This window comes from Pempheris klunzingeri, chromosome 19, assembly GCF_042242105.1.
Source record: "Pempheris klunzingeri isolate RE-2024b chromosome 19, fPemKlu1.hap1, whole genome shotgun sequence".
In the NCBI taxonomy this organism is placed as follows: domain Eukaryota; kingdom Metazoa; phylum Chordata; class Actinopteri; order Acropomatiformes; family Pempheridae; genus Pempheris; species Pempheris klunzingeri.
The window spans coordinates 2,287,976-2,310,805 of record NC_092030.1 but is presented as its reverse complement, the minus strand read 5'-3'; the positions used below and the strand labels follow the sequence as shown (position 1 = coordinate 2,310,805).

The 22,830-nt window shown below is 41.9% G+C and overlaps 1 protein-coding gene across 1 annotated transcript in view; it reads right to left on the bottom strand.

Moving 5' to 3' along the window:
• Positions 1-22,830, bottom strand: part of LOC139218997 (matrix metalloproteinase-17-like) — a 72,193-nt gene that overhangs the window by 5,679 nt on the left and 43,684 nt on the right. Inside the window, exons 4-9 of the mRNA XM_070850761.1 lie at positions 11,972-12,258; positions 6,255-6,431; positions 5,550-5,652; positions 3,203-3,285; positions 2,349-2,501; positions 1,933-2,190 (exon numbers count right to left, since the gene is read on the bottom strand). Of these exons, the coding sequence (XP_070706862.1) occupies positions 1,933-2,190; positions 2,349-2,501; positions 3,203-3,285; positions 5,550-5,652; positions 6,255-6,431; positions 11,972-12,258 (1,061 nt within the window). The remainder of the gene's footprint in view (positions 1-1,932; positions 2,191-2,348; positions 2,502-3,202; positions 3,286-5,549; positions 5,653-6,254; positions 6,432-11,971; positions 12,259-22,830) is intronic.

The following is a 22,830-nucleotide window of genomic DNA, read 5'->3' as shown; positions in this document are numbered from 1 at the left end:
TAACAAGGAGAAAAGTGCTCAAACAGAAGAACTGCGAAAACACAGTGATTTGGAATACTGGATGCCAATGCTTAGAACATATAATCACTTTCAATATTCATTTTTGTGTTCCACTTAAGCTTGAGGATGATTACAAGATTTGCATGATTAAATAATGTTTTTTTAATGACCATCTCAGCTGCCTCTTCTCTGTAGTTCACCCCAACTGGCACACTGAGAAATTATACCAAAGAAATCATGTGGATCAACCAGGGACAGATGTGTACAAATGTAGACTAACACGCAGACAGCCACAGAGAAGTGCCGCGAACATCCACCGTATCAAGCTGAAACCATTTGTTTGTAAAATCATTTACTGACTGTAGACGGCCCCAACATATTATCATTCTTATTTCTGCAGGTGGAAGCAAAGCAAAGCGTGAGTCTTAAAGCAGTATTAAAGATGTCACTGGCCACATGGAAGCAGCAAATCAAGCTGTAAAAACAGCACAGACATACGATCACCTGATATATAATAAAGATAAATAAGTAAATATCATTCACATCACGTTAGAAAACAGTTGCTTATTTGTCTGTTGGTCTCATCTGTCATTTGCACATTTGCAGGGTTCAGTCAGTGAAATGTGGAGTATATGGCATGTGTGCTGGAGTATGTGTGTGTGAGAGAGGGAGAGAGGGAGGGAGAGGGAGGGAGAGAGAGAGAGGAGACTGTGATGGTGATAGGAGGGCTGACTAAGGATGATGATGCTGATGCAGATAAGGTGAGGACTGATGCAATGAGGCTCTCTGCCTGAGGGCAGACTGTAAAATGCATGGAGTAAAGAGCAGCAGTTCTTTTATTTACCTTTTATTCAGATCCTTTACAAAAACAACTGCAAGCTTACTGACTGCTCAGCTGCTCAAATGACAAACGTCTGTTTTATCCTGGAGCAGGAACAGGCCTATCAGAAGACAGATCTATAGAGGTTAATGCAGGAGGAACCTTCTCTGTTAGACCTCCTTGATTAGATTAGCGATCATCCCATCTTAGTGTGCCCCCCCCGTGAATCTGAGCGACTTCAGGGCGCTCACAGCGGCAGCATGGATTAATAAGGGGAGACCAGCTTCAGGATTCATAACACCCAACATGGCTCTCCGCTGTGTTTGGAGTGTAAAGGTCAAAGCTGTTGTTGGCAAGCTGAGATTCCAGTCTTACAGCCTCCTTCTGGTAGACAGACTCGCTATCTGTAATCTAAAAAGTTTGTTGTCTTGAAACTTGGGCATCACGCATCCTAAAGGTCCCTGCAGGCACCTGAACACGCTACATCTACACTTCCTTTTCCATAACCACAGCCACAGCCACATTTTTCATGGCTCACTGATTATTTGTTTTTGTGTCCATACATATCATATTTGCAAAGAGCCCATATAGCTGTATGAGTTTTTGTGAGGATGTGTATATTATGTGCACTCATTTATAGTGTTCCCTGCATGATAAAATACTTCTCCGACATTGTTATTCGTAAAAGAATGATAAAAATGATCATTAGCGCCAGAAAAAGCTTCCAAACATTATCTGCAGGTAATAACATAGATGGGATTTATGCTCACGTAAGCTAAACTAATTGTTTACAGCCTTTAGAAGAGGAGCTGCCAGATGCTGCTGCCGGCCCAAATAATGTTCACTTCTGCCAAATTCCACGCCAACAATTACCTTCAGCACATTTTTCTTATAAAGTTTTTCATGTAAAGTCTCCAACTTCGAATTAAATTTACCTGAGTGCCGTAATTTTCCATGGCTTTTCACAGTTCCCTTTAGAGCCACAGAAGGCTTTATAAACCTGTATTCACATTTTAAGTAGTTTCCTACTGATGGAGAACTTAGCAACTCTGTTAGTTGATGTAAAATGATCAGTGAAAAAACCCCAAATGTTGATTTTTATGGCCACTCACCATCGGACCACCTCATGGCGTCGTCCAGCTGTGGCGGCAGCCCCTTCCAAAGCGTGCTGTCTTTAGGGTAGCCCAGGTCCATGCGCCTCAGGTGGTCATCGTAGCGCCAGTAGTGGTTGTCTTTGAAGAAGTAGGTTTTGTCGTTGTGCAGCCAAACGAAAGCTGCATCCACTCCCTCCATGGGTAGGCCGAAGTCGCTGATTGGACGAGGGTACCCCTCCTCCACGATGTTGTCTTTAAATATCCAGTACTTCAGACCTGAAGAGGGAGGAAGAAATTAAACCTTTATAGAATATAACTTCGCAATTACTACGGAAACATTTAGAAAGACATCAGTGTCATTTGTGCTTGTAATGGAGTAGCAAGAAGCCAAATGGACGCTGAGGGAAACCTGAAATCAGATAAGAGGGATTTACCTTTGAAAAAGACTATTTTGTGGTCGCCAGGCCTCTCATACACAGCATCCACACTGTCCAGGTTGGGTGGAAGGCCCCTCCAGAAGCGATGGATCTGAGCAGGACGAAAGGACACCAGGTGCTTCTCTCGAGTTAGCCGCCAAAAGTACTTCCCTGTGACAGACAGGAAGTGGTTAGAGCCTCTTCACGACATCCTGTAGGAGACTATTAGAAGAAAAGCCACGTTTAGCTATGACACAGAGTGCTATGTCTGTAATAACCGTCAACGTGACTATTAAAGTGATTTTGTTACCTTGTTCCATTTATTTGTCTACCTTTACTTACCTGTGGAAAAGAGCATTGGGAAGTATGGCGGTTAGCCTGGTGCTTAGGTCGAGATAACAAATATAATATAACAAATTAGCAGGAAGGAGGCCCTCAGTCAATACACATCATGTTTTCATAAATAATTTTCAATATGAATTTATCTTGCATGTTTTGCTTATGAAAGCTCTTTTGCTTTATAAATATACAAGCAATGCTGGCTAATAAGCCAAAAAGATCCATTTCAAGCTTAGCAGATAATAAGTGTACAGCAAAACAGTCTGGGCCCTGTGGGACCACTTTGTTCATACTGCAGGATACGTGATGGTGTGTGAGTCTGTGACACGAGCCCGGGGAGCCACACATGACTTGGTTTTCTATTGATCGCTGGAGCCACCATTGTCTTTGTGCCCAGCCCCTGTCCCATACTCTTTCACTTTATCTCCTCTCCATTCACCTCTTTTCTCTCTCTTCTTTCTCACTGTCACTCTCTATCTGTCTGCCTGTCTGCTTGTCTTTCTTGCTCGTTTTCTCCTTTTAAGCTTGAATACCTTTGAAAAAGAAGGCCTCCCCCCGTATTTGGGCCACAGCATCAAAGTGACTGGTGCATCTGTCTGGGGCATCTCGTGCCAGCCTGAGAGAGGAAAGTTGGAGGATGGAGGAAAGAAAAGTTAAACAGAACAGAGTAAAGAAAGGGGAAGGAAGAGACATTTTGTTTGTTAAACAGGAAAAGGAATGGAAGACAATGAAGTCAAATTCATATATTTACTTCTAATAAGGTATGCATTCATGAAAAAAAACAGCAAAACCAAATAAAGTCATTTGCATAAATAAAACAATGTGATAATTGCATTCCCCTATTGAGAGAATGTGTGCATGCATGTGCATGTGTTTCCTTCAATTAAATAGGCTAAACATTGGGTGATATACGATCACGCGGACACGGTGAGGTCCCCCACTGCATTTATCCCCGGGGTTATTATGTGATTTAAAGCACTGACGTGGTCGGCCTGCCAATGATGAAGCCATTAGCACCACAGGGCTGCCACTGTGAGTGGGAGGCCACCCTCGAATTATCAACAAAGATCTCCATTCAGAGCTCTATTAACACAACACCTCTGCCTAGTGGTCAGCGTTTGTGACCCTTGTCAAGCATCATCCAGCTTTTCCATGCAACACCACCAGACGGAGGTGGTGAAAATGAGTGATGTGACGATTTTAATGAGGAAAAGAAGCCTTTGTGTGTCTGTTTGGTTTAAAGCTGCTGCTGAGTTTTTGTATTTTAGTGTGAGTGTATACATGGAGGTCAGCAAGCATTGGGTGTTGCTGTCAGTGTAGTTTGAAGCACAGCCTGATCACTGCCTAAGCAAGCTGCCCTCTCTTGATCCTTTTAATTCAAGAGACAGTTAACACGCCGGCAAAGCAACTAAGGTCTGTTTGCATTTGTTAATAATTAACATATCAAAATCTATGAGGTTAGTTACTGTAGCAAGTTGACATTCGCTATGTAAATCTTTTATGCCCTGCTAGTCGATGTGTCGATGATATTCAGACATACACGAGCCACAGTCCCAGCAAATAAAGACAATATTAATAAGACATTTGCTGGTGAGGGGGAGAGATACTGTAGCGAGCCGGCCTGGCTCCTGCAGGGAGCAATCATTAGAAAAACGGTTTGTATGCTGTGTGGTCTGACTGGCACACTGCGCTGCTGCACCTATAGAGTCTGCTGGTCTGTCTTTGGTCAAGAGTGAGATATATTTACAAGCACTGAACAGATTGTAAGGACAATTTGTTATTCACGGTTCTTAGAACAAGTTATAGTGCCACCCTCACGTCAAAGTTGTCAACTGGATGAATCATATTTTAATTGCCTTAATGAGCACTCTTTGCCCAAAAATATCCACCCGCACATATTAACTGATCGTATTTATGCTCCATCAACTATCTCTGATAGTTCTGAGTGTTACATTAAGTCTCTCTCTCTGCCCACGTAAGGCTAAATGATCAGCGAATGCCTACATGGTTGTGAAATTTGTTTTCATGGTGGGCAGAGAGGAAACCTACTTAGTGTGGTGATCCATCAGCCTTTTGCACCAGCACACTGCCACGACACTGAGCGCACTCATGCTGAGCACACTGTGAGCACACTCCTGAGATGAGCAGCCACTGACCTGTGTGTGAGGTACGCTTAACATTTTTATATGTTTTTAGTTCCCCAGCGTGGGTACTTGCACCCCAGAGGGTACTTCTGCAGATGCCAGGGGGTGAGTGAAAAGAAGATAGGGTTGAGGAGTTAATTTGATAAAACAGAAATTATGATTTGAAGAAAAAAAACAAAAACACATCCAGCTGTAATACGAGAGCCTCATGTGGTGCAACAAGAGTGCAGAAAGACTAGAGAGTGGTTGAATCAGATGGCTAAAAGTAATGGATGAATGATTAGAGTAGCAAACAGTTACAATCACTGGTAAAGTGATTGTAACATCCATCACTAGATCCATTTTATATCATTAATAGTTTAACAATATGCAATATAAAAACATTTCAGGTCGTGGGTAGGGTAGTTGAGTTGGCTTCAACAGGCTGCAGGTTTGCTCCACGCTTTGTGGATTTAGTGGCTGTTAGAGGGTCTTTTTTATTCTTAACTGCCTTTCTGTGTTCCTCTATAGGGGACATTTACTACAGCCTCTGCTCCAATATCTTCACCAAAGCAGTGGACAGAGAGATTAGGGACCTGAGGGAGCTTGGAAAAGAATGAACCACCGGCCAGAATAGGAAAGAAAATATAAAGGAGACGATGAAGCATTATTGATGAAGAGTGGACTGATGTGGATCATTTCACAAACAGCTGAGTTCTTTGTGTTGCAATGGAAGGACACCAGATATCAAACGTACAGGAAAGTGGATCTGTTTTCAGGAAGGTCCAGCAGGACAGGGGGTTCGGCCGTCTGGGAGGAGCTCCCTGGCTGGTTTGTGTGGGACACTGAGTCTCTGACACCTGGGGAGCATATATGATTAAAGAGAGTTTGATTTCATTGGGTCTTGCAACTGCCTGTGAGAGGAAACAAGCAATTTAAAGACATGAATTTATGCAAGTTTGCAAATAAATAAATAAAAAAATAAATGCAAATTTACGTGGACCAATTTGTTTTCTATTTTTTGTAATTCCACTTAAACTGTTACCCTGTGAGTCAAAAAACTGGGAGCTACACGTGCTGCTGATTTTGATTTGTTAGTTCTGTTCCTCATCTTCAGCATTACTACACATTCATCTTATTGTACCACGCTTACTCCTACGCTAGTGTCTGTGCTCTTTCTTAATTCAGTTTGGTTCATGTCCCTCCCTCGCAGTCTTGGCCCTCAGCATTCTTTCCTGCACTTCATTCTTGTCTTCAAGATCATTAGTCTCTCCGCTGCACACAGCTCCTCTCTATATCAGGCAATGATGTGATAAGGTCATATGCCATAAAGAGGTCCAATTAACTCAATGCAAGCTTTCATTAATCAATAACCTTTCCCTACAGAGCTCATCAATTGCTCTCTGTCACACACACACACACACACACAAACACAGAGCAGTGGATGGGTGTTTCCTCGTACCGTAGAGCTGCCAGACGCGGACCTTGTCTTCATAGGGCAGGTCGTATTTCAGAGGGTCTCCTACGGGACCCTGGTAGTACGGCCTCATGATGGACTCCATGGCTGAGGTGTGGACCAGGCCGATGGCGTGACCAAACTCGTGGACTGCAACCGCAAACAGATCCATCCCATGGGAGTCTGAAGGAGAGACGGAGGAAGATCACCATGATGCTATATCGACATGTGGAACTCCTCACCCACTCAGAATGAATCATGAAGGGGTTCATTTTAAAGTTTAAACTGTTAACAGTTAAGTTAAACATCAAATAAATGTTTGTGTCATGCACTTGCACATGTCACATATTTGAACTTGGAACTTGAATAACACAGAAAGACACACACTCTCATTTAGGGGAGCAATCAATTTAATCATCAAAGCAACTAAAGAATGCTGCACACAGCATACTTCTTTCTTAAACTGTAGACAGAGCTCCTCTGTCCTCGCTCTCAACATTTCAAAACAGATCTGCACCCTTTTGGGGAAATAATAATACATCCAATACCATTAATGGAGTCATAATGAGACAGGACAATAAACTCTGAGTATTGGTATCCTTTAGAAATCATCAATGACTTCTAGTTTAACTGCTTCTGTCTCACCTTCAGCTGCGACCGAGTTCACCGTGCCCCTTAAAGTTTGTGACTCTTCTAGAACCAACACAACCCCTGTTTGCATGTTTATCCCTTTTATGAGGGAACTCTATAGGTTGCAAGTTAAGAGGCGTGACAGACAGCTCTGGTGGCTGTGAGTGCTGTTAGGCATGTGTTGTAGTGAGATAACTATGGTAATACTGCCTGAGCCCCGGGCTGCCAATCAAAACCTGAGTGTGGAAAGACACCTAAAGAGGCTGCAGGCTATTAAAGCACATTTCCCTCGATGTTCAACTAAAAAAGAAAAGGCAAAGCCTCCAAAAACTCCTTGTCTGGCTCTACTAAGCAAGACAAAACCGGGGGTTAGAGATTTAGATTAGTAAAAGTGTGAGTGCTAGCGTGTGAAGCCAAGCTAGCTTACAGTTCCTTGGTGGCTAGGCTGAAGCCTGCCTTCTGTTAACCTTATGTTGGCCTCGACTGGGGAACACCTCAGTGCTGTGGTCTGTCAAAAGACAAAGGACAATTGGAGACATGCACTTGTGCTTACAACACCTGGGATATTCAGAGCGCAAATGCCAACTCTAATCTACAGGAGCACATGGTGCAGAGAGGAAAGGTGGATAAAAGGAGGGATCGAGGGGGAGAGAACAGGGATTCAGAACAAAGTAGCTACCATGTCATCGTATTTACAGTCCATCTGAGGTTGACAGTAAAAAAAAAATCCTAATGCCTGCGGACAAAGTCAGAGCAGAGAGATTTGGGTGGATGAGCGAGACTCATTGAGTTCGACACTCGTGGCACAAAGATGGAGAGAGAGAGACAGACAGAGGTTTAGAGTAAACAGGAGCAAGATGATATTACTGCATGGTCGAGGGAATGATCAGTAACATCCAGCTGTATTCAGGTATTATAAGATACTGTATTAAAAAACCTCATTACTTTGATACACAGCAAACACAATAAAATGAGGGGTATTTCTACTTTGGATATAGCATCATATATCCATAGCCTGCAGCGCTGCGCTGAAAGTTTAATAAGGATGTTATAACATACGGCAGATGGAACGAAGCATCAGCACAACTAGCCGAGGGCTATCACTTTCATTTGATGTGAATCCTTGTAGCATTCTGACCTGGCATTACCTTTGTGCCATTGTGACTGCGTTTTTTTTAAATCAGGATCTTAGATGTTCAAAGCAGGTCAAACCTTACTGACAGTGCTGTCAACATATTCACTCCATCTATTCACAGGTGAAATTAGCAGAACTCCAGCAGCTGTTGCAGTTTAAATCCCACAGCTGGATATGTGTTGGACTTCATAAGTGCACAGATGAAACAAAGGTCAATATGAGCAGCATGGCTTGTGCACACACACACACACACACACACACACACACCGTCATGGCTGAGTCGAGAGCTGCGCCCTCCCCATTTTGAAGTGAAGTGAGATGAGAGATGGCAGTGTCAGGCAATATTTTAGAATTCATTAAATCGAAGACAAACATCGATTCTAAGAGTTGGAGCATGGTGCAAATAACAAAGATGAACAATAAGAGGCTTAATTTTTTATAGAAGAGTTGCTCAAGCAGAACAATTTATGTATTGGTTGATCTTTTTTGCAAGACTGAAACTATTTCATGAGCTCCCCAAAAAAAATCCATTCTGCCAATAGCTGCAACCATAGCTGACCCACATATTTCATTCCTGCATTTTTACCCTTAGTACGATGCCGCTGCCCATACACTGTGTACTAGACTGCTGGAATTACAATGATGGCTTCATTTCATTCTGTGCTTCCGCTTCAGCTTAGATCCCAGCCCTTATTTGCTAAAACTCAAATGGTGAAGCTGGTCACGATACTCCTGAGGAGGAATAGAATCCTTTGAAATACAGTATATGAAAAAGGTGTCTGCAGAAATGGAAAATTAGACCTCTGCACTTTATATTTATCAGAGTTTACCGAATTTCATCCAGCCTCCAAGAAGTGAGACTAAAACACAAGTCAGACTCTTGAACTCTCACTCAAGTCATGGAGTTATGATGCATTAAATATGGAAATCAGAGAATTCTGACCAAACCAAACAAACAATGTAGTGGTGACTGTTTCCAAATGACCTCAAATCACATCTTGTGCATCCTGTTCTGCAGTTTCATGTTACTGACCCGCCGGGATACAGACAATCGGCCGATAACATCCCCACTGCCAGCGTCTTGGTCAGACAGTCATTAAATGTAACTTCAGCTAATCTGTATGTGTTTAGAGACACTTGCCCACTCTGTGATTTTGGTCTGCCCAAGGCAAAGTAGATATAAAGAGCTAAAGTCATTTTAAAAATTAATTGAAAGGAAAGGAAGTCTGCTCCGTTACAGCTCCGTTAGTGAATATTTAGTGCATTAAATTAGGCAAGTTGGCAGCTCTAGAAAAGTGATCCTTTAAGCTACTCAACAGACCGGATGGCTGCTATACAAAGCAGGAGATGATGTGTCACATCAATTCCCCAAATTTAATTAATACATTTTCAGTTTGCCACAATGACCAACAACCAACATGTAAGTGCATCTGGCTCCACACCGGTGACTGTGAGGAAGAAAAGAGGATGCAACCTGTTGCTTTTCCAGACAAACACAAAAATTAACAGTCATGGTGAAACAACACTGTTTATAGGACTGTTTGGATAAACTGATTGTTATTCGTGGCCCGAGTATAAAAACAGTAGCCAAAACTAACTCAATGTGAAATTACAACTGTAACTTGTTTTTAAAGCTGCTATAAAACCTATTTTTTGTATTAAAGGTGCCCTGTGGTGTTTTCTAGTAGACAAACAAAAGCTAACATTACTAACATTTGGTGTTTCTTACCAAAACGATTTAAATGATTTAATCCTTGAGGTGTGACAGAAGTGTCGAATGCATTTTCTTCCTCTTGAAATGTTTTCAAAGCTGACATTTTTGAACATTTTAAATCCTGCTTTCTTTCCATCAGTGTCTACTAACACGGCGCTGCCTGCAGTGGGTAGATCAAAATTAAAAGTAAAAAGTTCTAATGCTTTAAAATGACCTAAATGTTGGGCTGAAACATTTGAATACCACATTGCATTGGAGTCACACAGTTAATTGGTTGGCTATTATTCTTTCCAGTGCATTAGAAAGAAGGAGAAGATTTGAAATTCTATAATTAGCAAAGACTTTGGCCTAGAGGTAAGTCCCAAATTGCTGAAGGCATTTGAGCGGACAGTCTCAAAGTAAGAGTATGAGAAAGAGTGCAAGGGCAATATCTTATTTTAATAGTGTGCAAATAATATATCTCGTACACAATCTGTATCTAAAGTCACATCAACTAAATTCTGTTTTAAAAGAGAGTCACAAAAGGCAGCTGTGTAGAGTCCACGGCTGTTTTTACTGGCATTGATTGGCCATAAGAAAGAGAGCGCTTCAGTGCCTTTACAGAGTGCAGCCGAAGAGGAAGATGCCTGATTTACAAATGGAAGAGTCTGCTGTGTTGTCCTTTAATGCACATTTCACCCCTCACTGCGGAGAGTAAAAGAAATAATAACCTTGAAAGGGGGAACATCTCACAAGGTTAGATGATTCACAGCCACCATCTCTCACTCTGTGTTTTTGACTGCATGCCTTTTAACAGACTGCCACCATTGTTGAGTAATTTAATCATTATTCATTTAATTGCCATGCCATCGTGTGCTGCTACTGCTGCTACCCTGCTGGGAGGTCTAATTGGAGCAGATTGGGCTGCTGTAACACAAGGCCCACAGCTTGAACACGGCAAAAACAAATAACGGAAACGAGCGAACGTCCTGGCTGCATCGTAGGCTGCTGGTACAGTCAGCATCATCCCATCTCTAGTGAGGAGGAGAGCGCAGTGAGCCTGCGAGCCAGAACAGCCTGTTTGCTACCTGTTGGACAGAGCCGAGGAGAGCTGTTCCACCACTTCCAGCCTCTGTGCTAAGCTACGTTAGCTGGTGGTAGCTTCATATTTAACAGACAGATCAATCTTCTCATCAACGAATAAGAAATAAGGAGTGTCAAGCAGCAGGACGACAGTGTAGAATTACTCCATTATGAGTTGAAGTCCTGCAACGTGTGAGTATACAGCTGGTAAAAGTACAAGCTTCGTATTTTACAAGATGCTCTTGACATACACTAGGGTTGGAGTACAAATACCCAAGTTGAGTAGGCCCTACAAGTACTTGAGTACAATACTTGAGTAGATGAACTCTCCACGAACCACTGCTCCTCACTGCAAAGACCGACTGATATTTCTGCACAAAACAGTGTGTCCACAGCCCTGGAAAACTCATCACTGTGTCATTGTGTTCAAATCACTCTTTTATCGATTGTCATTGAGGCAGCTGCTGGTTGACATCACAGATTATGGTGTAGCTTCGAGGTCTGGTAGAGACATGTTCCTCTCAGCCCGCTATTGCCATAAATCAAAGGAAACATTTTGGTGTCAGGTAAAAGTCCTTGTTTCTCTATTCCTTGTTTGGAACGCTCGGGTCTTGTGAAAGCCATATGGCATGATTTAACAATCAATATGAGTAAACTTCAATTTCTTTTGTTAATTGCTATAATAAGCATTCCTGGGTATCAGTGGTGAATTAGAGTAGATTGTTTGTTTATGGCAGTTAGAGGAAATGAAAGGATGCCTTTTACGCCTCCTAATAAGCTTGTGATAACAATCATCACTGCTTTAGTCACTGCTCTGAGTGAAGCCAATCTATGTTATTTTCATTGTTGTGACATATCAAATATCAATTATAGAACGTGGAACGTGTATGAAGGGTGAGAACACAGCTCAGCTCTAAAACACAGTCAGTGGTTTTGGATATAGAAGTGTTGGCGAGCACGAGAGTTCAAAATAATGTCTTTTAGTTCTTTAATTTAGTTATTTTTCATTTCTTTAAGTTCTCTAGACACCGACTGTTTCGGTCTCCTCATTATAAACGACTGGGGAGGCTGTTTTGAAGAGATGTTTCCCAGAATATCACTCCATCCTCCGTCTTTCACTAATTAATATAAGACATGCAGATTCACTGCACGTGTACGACACTTAAAAGCAGAGTTCCTCACCTGGAGATCTGAAGGTCCAGGCCTCGTCGTCGTCAAAGTGTGTATCCCCAGCTGTGAACCTCTCTCCAGGGAAAAACGCGTGTGCCACGGTGCCCCCTGGCCCATCGAAGGGATATCCATCATTATGGTCGGCCTTAGTGAAGTCGATCTGAATGTCTGCATCGCTGCCGGCCACCTCGTGGAAGTTAAGGGGTGCGATGTCGCTCCAGACCTTCAAGGCGTAGTACATCAGGGCCCGGACAGTGTCCCTGCCCAGCAAGGCCGAATCCTTGGGGAACGTCCTCACTCTGAGGGAGGAGAGTGAACAAACAGTAGGTTACAGAAGAGAGGAAAGAAGGAAAGAAGGAAGTTGCTTTTAGGTGCCAGATTTCACCACCTTGAAAAGGCCTTTAGCATTTTTCAGCATATTTACTGTTTTGAATTGATTATTTTACATGTATTTCACAAAAAAGTCCTCTGTACCTACCAAATATAGAATAATCTCCGTATCCTAACGCTCTTTTATGGACATTATTCAATGTTTACTAGAAAAATACAAGGTAATAAATGAATAAATCCATTCTAAATCCTCACATCCAATCTTTAAACTGCTATTTATAGTAAGACTTGTGTCCTCTTTCATGATTTACAGCGACGTCTTTTAGTTATTCTGCCGTTTGCAGTACAGTATTAAAAGAGAGTGACTTTTTCTGTCTGATTTCTAGTGCAGCTTTGATGTAGTTGATTACTTACTGATGCAGCTTTTAACAAGAATAAATTCCTCCTTTCACTCTTGTGTTTGGAAAGAAAACTTCTAATACAGTGTGTTAGAGCCAGAAAAGCGGTAAATGAGACACAATTGAGCAGACTGGAAGTCGGTCAGCTTTAGTCCTTCAGCTTCTGAAGTATGCTTTTAAAGGAAATCCTTTTACTTAAAATAAAAATGACTTTGACAGTCATTTCGCTCTCTGCCTTGCTATTTGAGGGGCTACAAATTCAATTCACTTTTTTAATTTATACATTCATTTATCAGGGACAATACACATTAATTAACATAAAGAACATCAACACATTAAAATATGATGTACATGTGAATTTAATTTAGCTAAAGGCTTATACATATTCTTATTCATACATTCAACACTATGAAAACACAGTTCAGAACCAAGCTTGTAGGACAAATAGCAGCTCATCACCTGCCATGGCAGAAACTCAAAGATGTCTGGACTTTTGGTTGCATCAAGGTGGGTGTTTTATAACTTTTATCTTCCTTGGAGTTGAATTACTCCTCTGCTGCTCATCGTTATGCCCATAACACCACAGGTATCAACCGGTGATAAAACTATGAGGCCCCTGCGTCTCTGTAGCTTTACAGACTTAAATGTCGTTGGGGAAATTCTGTTCTAACATATCACAGCTAACAGCTGCCAACCTGACTTCAACCAGCTTTGTCAACCACCTTCTACCGAGACATTTAGTTTATGTTCCTGGTCAGCAGTTATCTGCAATTGACCCTCACTTAAAATTAATGGAAAAAAGAGACAAAGCTTCATGTGACCCTTCAAGCTCTCCTCACAAGATAAATAATTACGGGAAGCCCATCCAACAAAGCTGTGAGCTGTGGTTTAGAGCTCTTCACAGGTTGGTTCATCCATCTTACGGCGTTTATCCTGCTCATGTTTTTTCAACACCCAAGGATAACTTCTGAGAGACAACTTTTGCCACCAGCTACATTTCAGACCTTTCATCCCCACATGAGCCTCAGCAGCAGCTGCTCTTATGACGGAGCTTGTAGCTCAGGCTGACCGGACCTTTACTGTCAAAGTCAAACTTCTGAACACCTGCCAGAGGAGCTCACACCAGAGAGACATCTTAAATCACTGCTTATGGCGCACATACAAGTAAGCATGGTCCGTCTCATTTTACTTCAGCTTTAGTTTAGTTCTTATTTAGCACATCTTACTAGTTATCCACTCGTCACCGATTGGTAATTCAGACAGTTACCTCGTCAGGCCATAATATTTGGCTGTATAACACAAGTATCTAGTGATTTCTATAAGTATCTATAAGTGTTTTTTATGCTTTTTTACAAACTTTCTTGTTTTCCTCTAATGAACAAACTAGTGATGTGAAAAGCAGGTCTGTTCGATGCCCCGTATGACTCGAGTCAGTCCATTAAAAAGATTTGTACAAAATACTCTCTCTGAATTGTAGAATGCTCGACCGGAGCTCCGACTGCACAGTCACCCTCACTGAAGTGAAACATGGCCGAACAGTTTATTCTCATGGACTGTTTAAAGAAATGCTCACAGCTTCACGCCAATGCACAAGTGCCATTGACCTGCAGTATTTCTACTGGCCAGCAGGGGGCGACTCTGTGTAGAAGTCTATGGGAAAAAGAGCCTACTTCTCCCTTGATTTATCACCCAGGTAAAGACTTCAACAATGAGTTTAGGGTCTTAATCGCTAGTTTCAAAATTTCTTCAATACACCATTTTGCAAATTATGGTCCCATGTATACGGGAGGTATGTTTTAAGGCAGGATTACCTGTAATTAACCAACCAGTGGCAGGTCATGTTAAATCCTAACCAATCTGAAGGCAAGAATGTCAAAACCAAGATGCCGACAGCCACAATGTCAAACTTGTGGCTTCGAAACAGCAGTGCTGTTGGTGGTATCACTTTTATAAACACACAAAACTCTGTTTATAATTCTTGACATTTCAAAAGTTTTCTTACTGAATGTTAATGGTTTTAACTTTCCCCAGTTTGTCAGTAAGGCCTCATGGTCACTCAGTAGTATGTTAGGTGAATGAATCAGTGAACATGGACCGTTCCCTCCCCGTGAAAGGACCTGAGACGGTCTTCAGAAATCCTGTTTTTAATCATTTTGTGTTCATCCAAAAGATTTCTTCTTTTGAACAGATAGCTCAAGAGCAACCCAACACTTGTTAAAACCATCTCTACCTCAGAGATGATGGGTCCTGGAATAACTGGATCCGTGTATACGATCATCCTTAGACTGTGAATGTTCTTTCATGGGACCACATAAATGTATAAGCAGTAATGGATATAATCAGCCCTTTATTTCAAAAAGAAAACTGTCATCTCTCACGTCACTTTTTTCCTGCTGAAATACTTTCAAGATCATCTTGGTAGCTTCCTCACATCCACAGTTTCAGCCTACACGAGCTGCTACTTTCTCCTGCTCCTCACAGCAGCGAGCACTGTGGCTGCCTGCATTTCTGCTGTTACCACAATGTCTTTAACACACCCAGTGATGCGAATGAGTTCATTAGTGCAGGTGATTAATGTATTAATTAGCCAATATGTCTGTGTCAATATGTTGTCGCGAAACATGTGGGCCGTATTAGCAACGTTAGCTTGAAGCAATGAGCATATAGTGGTTTCAAAATTAGTTTTATCTCATTAGGATGCAAATTTATGCTATAGGCACTTCAAAATCTCACCAGGTCACCCGTTCTGTGGGGAGACTTTCAGCGTACAGTAAGAATGATTTTTGTTGTTGTGTTTATTTGTTGACAAAAATGCGCCTACACAGTTGATTAATTCACACTGCAGAGCATCTGACTGTCACCGCAATCCACAGTTAGCCAAGGTCACTGCTAATGGCTCAACCTCCACAGACAATTCACCTGCTTATTAGCCCTAATTCAGACAGACGGGGGTGGGTGATTGTGTACGTCTGTGTGTGTGTGTGTGTGTGTGTGTGTGTGTGTGTGTGTGTGTGTGTGTGTGTGTGTGTGTGTGGGAGAATGTTGATGAGGGAGAAAAATGTAGAGGCAGGCTGCACAGTTTCGTCCATGTGTAAGTACGTATGTGCATCCAAACATGTGCGTCAGCTTGTGAGTGTGTATGCAATTGTAGGTGAGTCTGCCAAGGTCAGAACGTTCCTGCTGTGCATCTCAGATGCAGCGCGGGCTCCCAGGGAGCTGCCGGTGTTTACATAAGGAGACTATAGATGCATAAAAAATGAACCAGGTGCCATTTCCCTGCGGCGCCTCCTTTAGATTTGGCTAACCTTACAGAGCGTGGCAGGGATCTTGTCAGTTTGTCAATCTTACACCTTGATTTTAACAACCTTATTGATCATGTGTTAATCGAGCGTCCAACTGTAGTCAGATCTCATGTTTGTTAAACAGCTCGTCGTCAATCATTCAGGTCCACAACAGTGTAGTTTTTCTAAGCTTCTAGTGTTCCCAGTGCGTTGTGTTTTTTTTTTTTTTTTTTTACATAAACCTATAAAGACAAAATGATATGAACAGCCTAAAACATTGCAGAATAAAACATATATTTCCCCAAATCACCAATATCGAAATAAAAATCTTATATTTGGTAATAGTTTTGTAGGTAATGAGTCATTGTTAATGGTCATATACGGTGTGATCCAAGTCGAAACTCCTGTTAAAAGGTTTTGCAGCTGTAAAAATGAAGTACTATAAATACACAATTGGCAAAATGTTGATATTTATTCCAAATTAAATTTATTTCAATCACTCTAACAACGCAAAATCTGTGAGCTACTTCAGGCAATCGACCCCGGCCTGAGTTTGATCATCATGGCTCTGCAGGCTATTTAAAGGAATTTAAAGGAGTTTGACATGTTGGGAAATACTCGTCTTTGCTTTCTGATTTCCTGGCCTCTCCCCTAGTTGCCAGGCAACCTCACTGTGATGACAGGACTCCAGGAAGTCGCTGCACCTGGTCAAAATGTAGTTTTTTCTCCCCATGGGGGAGTTAGCATGATCAGTCCCCCATCCCTGCCGTACTGAGCTCACTGTTACCATGTGGGGAGTGACTAGTTCAAAGACTACAAACTTCTGATCCATTTCACGTCAGTTGGACTGAACTACATCAAAATATTATGTTTTTATATTATTTGTGGGATTCACAGAACAGAACTGTGATAACAGCCAAAAGGTGTGGGGAAGTTTTTGTTGGCATCGATGCAGTCACAGGTCATATCTTTGCACGTTTTTCTCAGCTCAGCTCTAAAAGAACAAACATGTGGCTGATCAAGCCAACGGCAGAGCGATCATGTTTATTTTCCTCAAAAGGGATGAGCACATAAGCCAGCAGAGTTTGGAGAAAAAAGTGCAGATCTAAGAGTTTTTGGCTGCAGCATGAAGCAGGAGTCATCAGTGGCTCAATGGCTGAGGGCTGTTTAGCAGCAACAGAGCTCCTGAGAGTGCATCATTGACTCACAAATAAATATCTGAGAACAGAGTGTACTGTCAGACGTTTCCACATCAATCAAATATAATACCTCCATAAAGAACTGCTTACATCAAAGAACACCCTGACACTACTGAGCCGGCAGTCCTGAGCAGACTGTGAATCTTTCGCTATGGTGCTTAGCTGACAAACAGAGGATGGAAGAGGAGGAAATAGCAGGCGGAAGAAAGACTCGAAAGAGAAAGAGGTATTGTTACAGGCTGATGGGAAGGAGGGAGGAACGGGAGAGAGTAAACAAGAGATGGAACATGCAAGCCAATGAAATGTTGTTTTATCTTGTCATTTGTTTTACAGAGGAAACAATTACATGTTTTAGTTATTGAATTTTAGGAGGACGTTTGTGAGTGAAACTAGCTCTGTGAGTGCATTTACCCTTTTTACTGGACAATCAAAGGAATATACAAAAGAGGACGAGTCTAATGAGGTCTGTAATTTCAACACAAAGTAGTTTAATCTCACATTAAAAAAGACTTTTGCGATGCAAAACTTTTTGACGGGTATTGAAATCAGCGTTTTTGCAGATACCATGCCCAGAGTGGGAATCAGAGTGTGGATAATAACTTGCTTTTAATTTGAAAGTACCAAATTACTTGGCTTCTTTTAGAGCGGGGTGTGTTTGTCGCTAAGAAATTGGATCTGTGAAGGTGTTAGTCTCTCTCAGTTCCTAAAAAGGAAATATTCAATTCAACAAGTTGTAAGGAAAGGAAAGCTATTAAATGGATATAAATGCAGGTTTTGGAGACAGCAGGTCTTTTTTTTTACCTTGAAATCTGTAAGAGAGAGGCAAACATTGGCGATGTGTAATGCATTGTTTCGGAAAATTAATAACACAACCATCTCAGATTCCTCCCACAAAAAAATCGTGATGCTGAAGCGACACACACAAAGCATCCGTTGAATAGGCACTGGTACAGAGTGGCACCAAGATGATGGCTGTGATGACAGGAAATGAATAAGTATAACTAAATCATTACAAGGTAAAGTAATAATCCTTCTGGTTATCATGTAAATAGAATGGCTGTGAGGAGCTGGGATCTTTCTCACAGTGGCAGAGCGACTGTGTGCTCAAAGAAATGTTCACATCTCACAGTATCTAAAAGGTGTAGAGTGGCCTTTTACTCAAAGTGTCTATGAAACCATGCTTGCAAGCCAAATTATGTTATACATTTTATACATTTCCCTCCTCATTAAATATCTAATGAGGAGGGAAATTAGTTTTGCCATTACAGACTCTATTATACAATCCTGGTTTGTTAAAGTCTGAAGGGAAAAAACAGCCCAAATACAACAGATTGTTGTTTTTTTATATAGTGGGATACAGCTTTAGAAAACATATAAATCATTTCATGGTTAAAGACAGTATCTAAGTAGGTGTTTTCCCATTGAGTGACTTAAAACTAACACAATTCAGTGCCTGTACTTTATCTACTGCAGATGGATATGAATGTTCTCTGTGTGGTTTCAACACAATACTGAGACCTTGGAGCTGAATAAAGGTACAGGAGACAATAGAGGGCAAAAGGTGTGCAAGTCGGTGTAGGAGTGCAGTGGAGTGAGCGAGTTCGACACAAGAATCTCATGGTAAACATCTGTGTTATAGAGCAGTAAGCTAGCAAGTCTCTGAAGAAGCAAGCAAGGAGCAATATATTTTCCACATTCAATAAAATACCTGAAGAAAAGATGCTTTCACTAAATCACACCATGAAAAAATCCAGAAGCAGCAGCTCTGTATAGAATACTTTACTTTACGAGGCTGCTTTATTGATGAATCACACCATATGGAAACTTCTGAAAATGTGACTGAATCTGAAATTTAGAAAAAAAGAATCCACAAGTGTTCATGATAAAAGCACAATAAATGTACCATCTGTTTCTTGGCGAGAGCTCCACTCTGGAAAACTATTTATGTATATATATATATCTTCATATCTCACTTTCCAGTAAAACTTGGCTGAGAGCTGTGTGCAGAAAGGTGGCTTCACCGGACTGAAAAGACAGGGCGCCGTATTTCACAGAGCCGAGTGGGGCCGAGCAGAAGGCGTGTGATTGGCAGTAGTAGGTTGGCAACAGTAGGATGGAGAGAGGGAGAGAGAGAGACAGAGGGGGCGAGGGATGAGAAACAGCAAAACACTCCGGTCATAAAACAGCAGGTCTTCACAGCAGTGTTGCATGCTGGTCGCCTGAAGCACATGTTGACTCTGTAGAACAGTTTCGGTGCAGCGTGATGCTGGAACGCTGCCAGTGGGCTTTCCAGGTCCCATGCAAACATATTCTGACCCAAAAAAAGAAATAAAAAAATCCCGTATCTCAGACTGAGAGCCTCCAGTGGGTGGAGGTGGGGGATTATTTCCAACAAGGAAATGCCACAGGGACAAAGTGACCAGGCAATTTGTTATCAATAAGTCATAACCATCTTGCCCCCCGGTGACAAGTGATCCTCCTGAACTCCAGTGTGGAGCAGGAAAGTCAAAGCCCAGAGCTGAAGCCCAGAGCTTACTCTCCCCAGTCGATCCTGGGTGGACGAACCAGCTCACTTGTTGGAAATATGTTTATACCGGATGATTCTGCAACTCACAATTTTGCATCCAATGCCAATTTTCAGTGCCAAAGGAGGAAGCAATTTACCCTCAATGAAGCGAGGCGGGAAATTAGGATGTGGCAACAAGGGTGACTTAATAAATGCAATGTCTTTGTTGTCGTTGAATCTTTCCCAAACCATAACTAAGTGTTTTAGTTGCCTAACCTTAATCCCACCATAGTTTCTAGACATGAGCACAATCCCAGTCAACCACAGTACAGCAGCGTGTCACAGATATTGAGAAATAAAAACTGAATTGCCAATTTAACTTTTCACAAGACTACAGCAGCCATTCCAGCGGCTCTGTGAGGCTGCACACCGGCACAACCATGTAAACTAAATGCTAATTGTTTGCACTGTTTTACAGTTTAACGTGTTAACATCCAACATAGCAACATTTGCTGTTTGGCAGTAAACACAAAGTACAGTCATGAGATCAACAAGGGCTCATCCTCTGGGGACCCTGAACACCTGCAGGGAATTTCATGGCTTCATGTGATAGCTGTTGAGTTATTTAAATCGGACGTGACGGACTGTCAGACCTACATGCCATCTGTAGAGCCAAGCAGCTGACATGTCTAATAAAACATTCGTACTTAAACCGTGCTTTTCATGCTGAATCTGGCGAAAGCAAAGACTGACTGTAAAGAATGATAATCTGTGACCCAAACAGTCTCATGTTTCTCTGGATTAGTAAGAAAGCAGTCAGAGAAATGTTTTTTAAGTCTTTGTTTCTCTTAGAGGGGAGCTCCACTCTACATTATATAACTCCCCTTCATCCTGCCGACCCACCATCCTCACCATCCTCACCATCCTCACCATCCTCACCATCCTCACCATCCTCTCTCACTCCGAGCTCTACTTTACTTTCTGCTCTGCATTAACAGTAACTACTGCAGCCCCCTCACTCCCCCGTGCTCCCACAGCCTTCCCATCTTTCCTGCTTATCGACCTGTTTCTTCAATCCTCCAGTGCCCTCGTGTCCTGCTTTCCCTCTGCACCTCGCTTCATTCTGCTTTTCTTCTTTCCTACCTTAGATCTATTAGGCTCCTCATTCCTCTTCAGGTTGCTCCGGCCCATCTGGCCTGTGTGCCGACTTTCCATAACTTTGGCTCGACATACAGACTTTCCTCAGGTACATAGACTAAATACTTGTGTAACCAATACTTGACTGAGGATTCTAAATATACGTGATGCTCTTTCTTTAATGCATGTGTCTGGAAGTAAGAAACTAGTTGGTCATTCATCTTGGTAAAACAAACAAAAAAAACCCTTATCCATAAAAAGCAGCTGTGTATACACTTTCAAACCAAACTTATTTTTTGCTAAACAGGATCTTGGCATCATATATTCTGAAAGCATAGCCCAGATTTTCACACCCTACCTGTCTTTTTCACTGTGTTCCTGCTGTCAGCTACACACTGCAGCTTGTGGCAAAGCAGCACCCAGTTAAAGTGAGATGCCTTGTTGACCTGCCAGCCTGCTCCTCTAAACAAAGCAATTTAACCACTTGCACTCGTGAAAAACAGCTCAACATTATAATTCACAGTGAATCAACGAAGATAAAAAATAAATAAAGTAGACATTACTACGGTCCAATCCTATTATACAGTTTGGTGTGTGTGTCTCATTAGGATGCCTAATTCTGCAGCTTTTAACTCTGCAAAGGTGGAATCATAATATTTAGCTTTTTCATGCAAAGTATAACCTTTGCAATTGTAAAAATTACACCTGTAACATTGGCTGAGCAATCAACATTCAATACTGAGAATTATGGAATAAAGTCTGAGCTAGAAACTGTAAAAGAGTTGTTGAAGTAAACTATATATAACTGATAAATTGTCACAGTGCATGTAGACATTTGTGGCAGTGCTTTGAGCTAAATGCTAACAAGAAAACACTTATAATTTTGTTTTCTGATGACGGTGCTTGATGGACAGTGAAAGGAAGGAATTCATCTTCAGGGGGACATGAGCACACAAAAAAAACCCTCTAAATGTGAATACTGTGGTGAGACTACATGAGAAGACAGGGCCATCTGTTAGGTGTGGAGTTATTTCACTGTATAATAAGTTGACCTCCATGGGGACCATGAATGTCTGTACAAAATTTCATGGCAGTTCCTCTCATACTTGGTTGGGATATTTCAGTCTGAACCTCACTGCCACGGTGGAGCCGAGCTCCTAACATGGCTAAAGACAATAAACCAGTTTGTTTAAGGTTGGGCCTTAAAACTTAAGGTGTCTGCACGTGCAGGAAGGTAAATACAAGCAGTGACTGTGCTTCATCGCTTAAATTGGCAGTAAGATTATTGGTCATTCATGCCCCTAAACAAGTTAGTTAAAGTCTGACTCCTCTCTCCAGCAGCTGTTGGCTGAGATCTGGGAGAGGTCACCACACATGAATAGGCACAGAGAGCAGTGGGGAGATTTTATGAAAAGTTATGGTATGACTGTTATGACTTGTGTCTGATGGCCGACTGACTGAGAGCACTGACCCTTTACGAACACCTCTCACCAGCAGGGAGAGAGAGAGACACAGCCTCGTGGGAGAGGGCGGTGTGGGTATATTCCTACTGTACACGTGTGTATATGCACTACTCATGTCTTTTTCTACATGTTTGAACATGCTTAGCGTTAATGTGTGGGTCTTCTGCCACTTGGCTACACACATATTCCAAACACTGGCTGACACACCAGCTTAGATCATCTTCTTGTTGAATCGCTCCTGATAGCGTGTGTGAGTCAGTGCAGGCCGACCATATGTTTCACTGCCACTGCTGTCCAATGCTAAGCTGTATCCCCGACAGATGGTCCAGCTGCACTTAACATGAACATATTATTTCACCAAACTGCAGAATGACGAAGCCTTTTCTCTTTAGGAATCATACAAACGACTTTGGTCCCCCAGTAGAACTGCACAGACCTGGAACCAGTCCACGCTGGGCTGTTTATACAGCGTCTGCCGGAAAGTATTCTGAATCATTCAACAGTTTTATACCAAAAACAGGACTTTTTATAGCATCCTTGTCACCCGTCATCATCCT